General features: G+C 45.8%; 1 protein-coding gene across 1 annotated transcript in view; it reads left to right on the top strand.

Moving 5' to 3' along the window:
- The first annotated feature begins 8,804 nt into the window (after positions 1 to 8,804).
- JARID2 (jumonji and AT-rich interaction domain containing 2) overlaps positions 8,805 to 9,231 on the top strand; it is a 156,917-nt gene continuing 156,490 nt past the window's right edge. Inside the window, exon 1 of the mRNA XM_018564793.1 lies at positions 8,805 to 8,936. Coding sequence (XP_018420295.1) covers positions 8,892 to 8,936 — 45 coding nt within the window. The 5' untranslated portion in view covers positions 8,805 to 8,891. The remainder of the gene's footprint in view (positions 8,937 to 9,231) is intronic.

Below are 9,231 nucleotides of genomic sequence, written 5' to 3'. Positions count from 1 at the left end.
CAACCCGGGTCAACCGATCGAGATGGCCAAAGATGCAGAGCCCAAAATAAGCACACCAGGCAAAGATATCAGCTCCAGCGATGGAGCTTGTAAATGTAGCATCACAGCAAAAAAGGTGCACATAGAGCACTTAAGTTCCGCTTTAAAGTGACATTAAAGTGACATTAAACCCTCAGATTTTTTAACATAAACCAATACTGTAATGTGTGCCTTACTGTAATCCATGGTTGTTTCCCTTCTCTTTGCTGCTCTTCCTTTTAAATCCTCATGTCTTCTCATGCTTAGAGAGAACTTCCCTTTTCAGCTCAGGGCCTCTTCCTGTAGTGCTGGCTCAGGTTACAAGCCTATAGAAACGTATACACAGAAACCGTGTATCCATTCCTGAGACAAGGCAGTCTGCTGCAAAACAGAAGTTCTGCCCAGCATGAGAACAGATACAGATTTAAAAGGAAGAGCAGCAAAGAGAAGGGAAACAACCATGGATTACAGTAAGGCACACATTACACTATTGTTTTATGTTAAAAAAATCTGAGGGTTTAATGTCACTTTAAGTTGTATTAAACATGGAGTAAGAATGCTCTGTCCCTGTCTCCTAATTGGTCTCCTGCATTGTCAACCTGTAATGCACTTCCAATGGGGACTACATGCTACCATTACAACCCACAATGTACAGACATGTTCTGTTGTTGTCAGGAAACCCACCTTGGGAAATGACATCCAAGCAATGGCCACTGGAGTGCATGTAGGAGATCAAAAGTTCTAATCTTCAACACATGATAATACAAAGGTGAAAATATTATTTTATTGAAGAAAAAAGGGAAAATGTTTTTGATAAACATTGCTTTAGCAAACTAAACATCGTTCAGCTAGAGGTCACGTGTACTGTAAGCCTTGACAAATTAGAGAATCAACACGAAGACACTCTTTAGGGGTTAAGTACATGGGTGTAAAAAAGAGGTGTTCAGATCCTACAGCGTATAGTTTTTAGAGGTCTGGACGCAGTAGTATTGTATATTATAGATCCATGCACAAAGTTGTGTTGTGCTCGGTAATTTTGCACTCCGTTCAGTGAAAAACTCTGCATGGAAAATGCTGGGATATGAAAATGAGATACAGTAATGGTAGAAACATATTACAGATGTGAATATTTTATGGACACTTAGTCGTCTAAAAGCTCATGTAAATTTTTTTACGGATCTAAATGCAGATGTATTGTTTGCTATGGCCCCATGCACACAGTACACAAAGATCAGTAAACTTGCACTGCGTTTAGATCCATGAAATCGAGAAATCTGCATTCATAGTTCTGAGCATGGACTGTTTTTTACACTGTACACATGTAAACATTTGCACTAGTAAAGAAAAACCTCCTCAAACGGTGGTACAAATTCACAGAGAACTCCCAATGAATAATATATCATCTAATTAACAATATATCATTTTATTTCCAACATAATAAATGTACAAATGTAACCAAAATCCCACCATAATAAAAACAATTAAAAACATGCATGAACCCCAAAAACCTATATGCAGAGCCTCTATGTAATGCCAATATGCATCAATGTAAAGCAATATTAATGCTTAACCTCCAAATAGCATCCAAAATGTTATAAATATTTAGCTGCTTGTATATGTGTGACTTATATAAGAAATTGTCTATCTCTAAAAGCAGGACCCAAAAAACTATGGGATAGATGTTAGACGCCAAAACATCCATGTGAAACAGACCATCTGTTGCCATCCTTTAGTTGCTAGGACACAGGCAGCTGTTGCTGCTTAGCATCCTTTTGTTGCTGGGACACAAGCAGCTGTTGCTGCTTAGCATCCTTTTGTTGCTAGGACACAAGCAGCTGTTGCTGTATAGCATCACTTTGTTGCTAGGACATAGGCAGCTCTTGCTGCCTAGCATCCTTTTGTTGCTAGGACACAGGCAGCTCTTGCTGCCTAGCATGCTTTTGTTGCTAGGCCACAGGCAGCTGTTGCTGCCTAGCATCCTTTTGTGGCTAGGACACAGGCAGATGTTGCTGCCTAGCATCCTTTTGTTACTAGGACACAGGCAGCCTTTGCTGCCTAGCATCCTTTTGTTGCTAGGACACAGGCAGCTCTTGCTGCTTAGCATCCTTTTGTTGCTAGGACACAGGCAACAGTTGCTGCCTAGCATGCTTTGTTGCTAGGCCACAGGCAGCTGTTGCTGCTTAGCATCCTTTTGTTGCTAGGACACAGGCAACTCTTGCTGCCCAGCATCCATTTGTTGCTAAGACACAGGCAGTTGTTGCTGCTTAGCATCCTTTTGTTGCAAGGACACAAGCAGCTGTTGCTGCCTAGCATGTTTTTATTGCTAGGACACAGGCAGCTATTGCTACCTAGCATCCTTTGGTTGCTAGGACACACATGGCTATTGCTCCTTAGAATTTCACTGATGCTATTGTCACCTAGCATCTTTCAGCTCAAGGATGCAGACGGATATTGCCAGCTAACATCCTTCTGTTGTTAGACACTGGCAGCTGTTGCCACTTAGCATCCTTCATTGCTAGGACACGGGTGCCTATTGCTGCCTAGCATCCTTCTGTTGCTAGGACACGGGTGCCTATTGCAGCCTGGCATCCTTCTGTTGCTAGGGCAGACACAAGCGGCCTTTGTCTGCATCCTAAGAACCAACAGACTTTTTAAGCTTACATACGTACAGCATTTGGACAACGTTTGTTATTATTTCAGTAGGCTCGTGCACATGAACCCTTCTGGAATCATCTTACAGACAATTACATGAGGTTTTATGCAGGCTCTTTCTGCCAGCAACATCCTGCTAAGATATCAGGATTTAATCACGTCCACATGCATGAACCCCTAGTTACACTAGCTTTACGTCTCTATGAATAGAAGTAAAACGATGATTTTCCTATGTTCTAACGTTCCCTTATGACAAAGTACTCTTTTATAACGAGCACGGCTTGCAGCGTCCACGCATGATCTCTCGTATCTGCCTCATGTGACCGGGGTCAGGAGATGTTGCTGAGTACAAAAACAGGCAGAGGGCCGATAAATAGAGTGCGCTATGTGTTCGCTCAGGTTACATACAGTCTTGCATGACCTCATACTACCTCCGCCAGCCTGTCCTGAGATGGCACTCCGCTAACCGCGCTGCAGACACGTACATGCCAGACACGTGACGCAACACCCCCCTTCCCCAATCCTCTAGTGACAATCCGACAGTCTCTCTCAGTGGAACGCTCCATCAACCCGACTCCGACCCTCCCCGCACTCTCCAGAAGCCTACCAGGTACGGAGGCGGGTCAAACAGCCGCAGAACCCCGCCCACTGAGGGGTAGAGCTAATCAGCTGTCTCGGTTACATGCACCAATTACCGAGTCGCTTTTACCCGGCTGCTGGCCCGCGCAACGGAAGAGACAGTCTGATTGGCTGACACCGCAGCTTTGTGGCTAAACGTGCATGTTGTTTTATTGTACGTGTGGCTACATGGTGATAGAAAGTGATGATGCTGTTGGTCAGATAATGTGCAGATGCTGAGTTATTGCTTCTTCTGCTGTTATATGTCCTTTTATAAAGTAAGAGAACATTTGAATAGAAAGTCCTATGAAAAATGTTTACTTCAAGGATGACACCTTCAAATAGCTCGCAACTGGCCCTCAATTGCAGGAAATGGCCCTGTCTTGGAAACTAGTCCCTCTCCCCACCCCCCGTTGTCCCTCTTTTAGTAACAAGTCCCTCTGTCCTCCTCAGTTGTTCCTCTTCTAGAAACAAGTCCCTCTGTCCCTCTTCCCCCTCAGGGCTTGTACACACCAAGCACGTTTGTATGCTCCCTGTGCCCTTCTGGGGAGATTTCCCTTCACTTCCTGCACTGAAGATCCAAAAGGAAGTGAGAGTCTCCAGAGTGAGCAGAATTTCCATCTTGTTGTCATGGGATCAGGTGTCTTCATCAAAGGATTTTCTCTCACTTTGATGACAAGTCAAAAGTTTGGACTTCCTACCACTTTCTTTCTCTTTCAGTCTAACCCGCTGTGTAACCTGTCATGGATGGAGCAGTGCCTGTTAATTACAGGCAGTGCTGCATCTGGCTTTTGACAGGTAGTTAGGTTACACAGCAGTGGGCTTCCCCACTGCTTGTGTAACCTAACTTGGTGAAGCTAGAGCTATCACAGCCTCTACTCTGTGCTAGAGGCGTGAGCTCTGTGGATGACTTGGACCAATAACAAAGCGGCAAAAAAAACCCAGTGAGGACATCGATCTCGATGCCTCACCAGTGACGAGCAAGTGAGGGACAGGGAGGCTCCACCCTGTCTCCTCCCTTCCTCCTCCCCACACAGCTTGGTTACCGAGTTAGGGGTGGGGCTTCGACAGGATGGGGCGGAGATTCGGCTGGCTGGCGGATGCCTCACCCAGCACGGAAGGCACGGCACATTACTGCTTCATGCAGATATCCTAGCTGCCTCAGCATGTGTTAGGTAAAAGTCATATATAAACGTAAATGGCATCTTCTGCACAGGGCTCCTTCCTGTATGTAGAAGGTTGGGGAAATGTTCCTCTTTTAGCTATGGTCAGGTGTACAGCTCTGTAAAAATAAGTTTACTATTTAAAGTGGAAATAAAGTCTGCCATACTTACCTCCCCTACAGCAATGTGATGGCCACTCCCTTCTTGCCACTGACATCTTCTCCCGTTCTTCTTCCAGGCTCGGTGTCTTAAGCCTTCTTAACTGGATGATCCAGAATGACATGAATTCCAGGCATACGCACACAAGTGTATAGCCTGTATGTATAGCCAAAACTTTTTTTCTTGCTTTTAATAGGGTAAGGGAGGGTTAAGACCCCTTCCAAGTTACTTTTAATTTATTTTTTACTGTCTGCATCCCATTGGCAAATTTTCCATTTATTCCATGTCTCAGAGACGCAACCCAAGGGTAGGCAACATCAGCACTATCATACCTGCCAAATTTCTGAGATGAGAAAGAGTACGTATTTAGGCAATGGACATACTCCTGCTGTATGTGTACCACTAGGAACATTTCCCTTTACTTCCTGTCCCAGAGATGTAACAGGAAGTTAGGGGAAATCTCTCAAAGTGATGGGAATTCTCTTCTTACAAAGATGTCCCCATTAGAAAATTTCCTCGTGTTCTGGAGACATCTTGTCATGGGAATAGTTGCCTCATTGCAGGATTTTTCCTCACTTCTTGTTCTAAAGGAAACTCAATATTTTTGGATTTCCCATCACTTCCTTTCTCTTTCAAAAGGTCTAACCCAAGGGTAAGCAACATCAGCACTATCATACCTCCCAACTTTCTGAGATGAGAAAGAAGGACACCTTTTTAGCACAATGTATTTAGGCTAGGGATGCACCAATACCGATACTAGTATTGGTCTCGGTGCCACTATCGAGTAATTGTACTTGTACTCGCCCAAATGCTCCGATACTTACCCCCGATACGGAACTTCCGGGCAGAGGGAGAGTTCCTCTGACAGGCAGTGCTGCGAAGGAACATGGAAGCTGGCTCCACGCTGTTTGGCCAGCACGATGCTGATGGGCCGGGAAGCCAGCTCCATGCTGATGGGCTGGGAAACCAGCTTCCCAGCCCATCAGCATCGAGTTGGCCAAACAGCTGGCTCCATGGTGATCGACTAGGAAACCAGCTTCCCAGCCAATCAGCATTAAGCCAGCCAAACACCATGGAGCAAGCTTCCCGGCCAATCAGGATTACCCACCACCCTGCTTCCTTATTGGCTGGGAAGCCAGCTCCATGCTGTTTGGCCAGCTTGATGCTGATGGCCGGGAAGCCGGCTCCATGCTGATTGGCAGGGAAACTGGCTTCTTGGCCAATCAGCATCGAGCCAGCCAAACGGCCGCCACGTACATGCACATACAATTGCAAACACGTGTCTGGGTGCGCCTACCTGCAAAAATGAAAATTGTGCCACACGTTACATATCGCCATGAACATCGGAGTGAGAGCAAGAATTCTAGGGCCCTCAATCACTGCTTACACTAAACTGATGAGCAGTAAAAGCTTTTAAAGCGTCACCTATGAGAAATTTGGGGTATTGTAGTTTTTTTTTGCGGTTTCGCGGGTGCACACAATCATAAGACTTGAGATGTTTGTTATCTATTTACCAGATGTGGCTCTATCTTTTATATATTACCAAAAATTGGGTGTTATATTCTGTTTCTGTGCACTAAATTTCATTTTAGTGTATTTTATCCTAAAAATACTGGTTTGATAAACATTTGCACAAATACCGTGCAACGTAAAAAAATTGCAACTGCATTTTTTTATTCTGCAGGTCCTCTGCTCTCAGAAAATATATCATTGTTTGGTGGGTTTGATGCTGTTTTCTAGCCACAAATGCAGATTTTATCATGTGTGCAAGTAGTAAGAAATTGCTCCGGACAGCAAGTGGTTAAGTAAGGTATAGAATATTTGAAGCATTAAAAGCGATAGCGTTAGGAATCAACATTAGAACTTGTGTTTTTCTGCACTTAACACCAATCACTGCACCTAAAAAAATCAGGGCACCTAAAAAACAACTATTATATTGCATAAGGGCCCTGTCACACCGGCTCCGGTGTGTTCCAGCACGATTCGCAGCTGGAACACACTGGAGCGCATGCCGGCCAGCTTCCTGCATTCAGGGGCGGGAGGGGGCGTGGCAGTGCTATTCATGCACCCCCGCCCCGCACCAGAACAGGAGGTACAGGAATGCCTTTTATTCTGGTCCAGTGTGTTCTAAAAAAAATGCTGCAAGCATTGTTTTTTCAGATCGCACTGGACCAGAACAGAGGGCATTACTGTACCTCGCGGAAGCCGGCCAGGATGCGCGCCCAACAGCGAATCGTGCTGGAGCTGGTGTGAACCGGCCCATACAGCTTAAAGGAGAACTATGAGGTGAGTGCTTTTCACTCACCTCATAGTTCTAGCCGACCTGTGACAATGAGACTGTCACAGGTCGGCTCAGTAGATCGGGAGGTGAGCGAACACATACTGGGTTCGCTCGCCTCTCGATCCTGTCACGGCTCTCTGCCGTGACAGGGGGAGGGGCTGGATTCCCCGCTCCGATCTGCCAGCGCTGACTGGCGGAACGGACGAAGGAGGGGGCAGGTACAGCTGGCTCTGCCTCTAGATAGGCAGAACCAGCTGTCACTCACGCAGCTGGGCGGACCCCGTCATCTAAGTCGGGATCCGCTCCGGCTGCGGCGTCTCAGTATACCGCGAGCTGTAGCTCGCGGTATACTGAGCTTAGGGTAACGGGAGGATGCTAGTTTGTGTCCTCCCGTTACCCTAAGGATAACTATTGGGAAAAACACTGACCCCATAGTTCTCCTTTAAGCTGGCCATACAATGGTAGATTTTTGTACAAACATTCATCTAAAAAAACAAGGGGGGGGGGGCGGCCCGCACCTGTGACACAAAAATGACTGACAGTCATTTTGGTGTCACCCTCTCTAAAAAGTCGGCACTCGGTCATGGACCTAGAGCCCGACAGTGTCAGGAGAGAGGAGGGGACCCCACGGCATACCTCATCCCGCATGGTGAACGTCCCCTCCTCTCTCTGCTGGCGTCCATCACAAAGATGGCCGTCGGCAGGCGTCAATTAGATGGCCACGCATGCGTGATGATGTCATCGCACATGCATGCGCGATGGTATCATGGCGGGGTGTCACCCAGTCTCCGCTCTGGGTGACACCCGACTTCGTGACGTCCCTGGCTTTTACCATTCGATTTTGGAATGAATGGAGTTTTTCAAACAAGACCCACAATCATTGTTAGAATTTCGTGCCTTCGAGAGAAAAAAAATGTCCATTCTGCTGCTTTTTGGTTTGTCACTACAGTGGAATCCGATTGTCATTTCAAACATTACACAATCTAAGGAACGTTCCAGAAACATTGTACCGGTGTAGGGCCAGCTGTAGTAAATTGAGCCTGTGCAATCAAGTTGCTATGAGCTGCAGCTTTAATTTCCTCTTTTTTTTTTTTGTAAAATTTTGTAAATCAGATTTCTGTTTGCTCCATATGAGAATGAGGAAGCTGTATGTTGATCGCTATGATGGGTCCATGGTTTATTTGGCATGCAAAAAAAAACAAAAACGGAGCCTGCTCTCATTATTTTACCCTAATCAGCTTCTGTGCATCAAGCCTTCCAAAAGCAGAACCTCCCATTCCCTGGGCCATGTGACCAGCTGACGTCACTAACTCTTTCTCTGCATGGGAACTAGACACCACCCTGCTCGCGCTGCGATTGGCTGAAGGGAGCCGAGAGAGAGAGAAGAAAAAAAAACAGCTTGCAGGAGAGAGAGAGAGAGACAGTGCAGAGCAGAGCTCACTGCTGCTAGAGTTCTGCAGCTCAAACGTGACTTCCAACATTTGCTTATTTTTTCATTTTATTATTATTACTATTTATGCACACCTTTCCTCCGTTTTTTTAGACTCGGCCACCCCTAAACCTTCCCCAGATGACATTACTGTGCAAGATGTAGCTGCTGATCACAAGCCAAAACCATGTTACATTTGTACTGGAGACTGTGAATACTAACAACAAAAAGCACAGGGCGTCGGTTGTTGTTTTGTTTTTTTTTCCTTTTTCTCCTCTTCTTCTCAAGACGATCCGAAAAAAAAGAGACTCTCTACTATGATTATTTTATTAAAGTGATATTTTTTTAATCGTATGCATCGACCGGCTCGGCGTTCCTTCCCACAAAGGATTGCTTTCAAGGTGAATCTGTGGACGGGAGGCTATCCAGAGAGTCGGATTACCAGCTACCACTAAAACCAGCACGATCGAGATTGAGGTTTACGCGATCTCTATTTTGAACTCTCTTCATATCGGGACTTTAATTCATGAGGTAATCGCTGTCTTTTTGCTGACCCTATCAGGAGATCAGAATGAGCAAGGGAAGGCCCAAGAGGAATATCATTCAGAAGAAATATGTAAGTAGAAGCTGCTTGTTGCCGTGTTATTGTTGTGCGTGGCACATTTCCAGGCGGACCTTTAAATGCCAAGGCTGACTGTGTGCCGGGGCTGGGGCTTTAACCCTTTCTGGATGCCTGCATCCAGCCCCCACCTCCCCCCGAAGAGGATCGGTATCTAATGACCTCGAATGACACAATCATGGAGCCTCTTTCATAATGGAATGGCTCTGTGAATGTGATCCCTAGACATGGAGCATGGTTATGGCGATCGCTCGCTCGCTATGACTTTTATTAATCAGGATGAAGTTTGAGC

The sequence above is a fragment of the Nanorana parkeri genome, unplaced genomic scaffold (genome assembly GCF_000935625.1).
Source record: "Nanorana parkeri isolate BGI_ZX_2015 unplaced genomic scaffold, ASM93562v1 scaffold783, whole genome shotgun sequence".
NCBI lineage: Eukaryota > Metazoa > Chordata > Amphibia > Anura > Dicroglossidae > Nanorana > Nanorana parkeri.
This window is presented reverse-complemented; position numbering and strand designations above follow the sequence as displayed.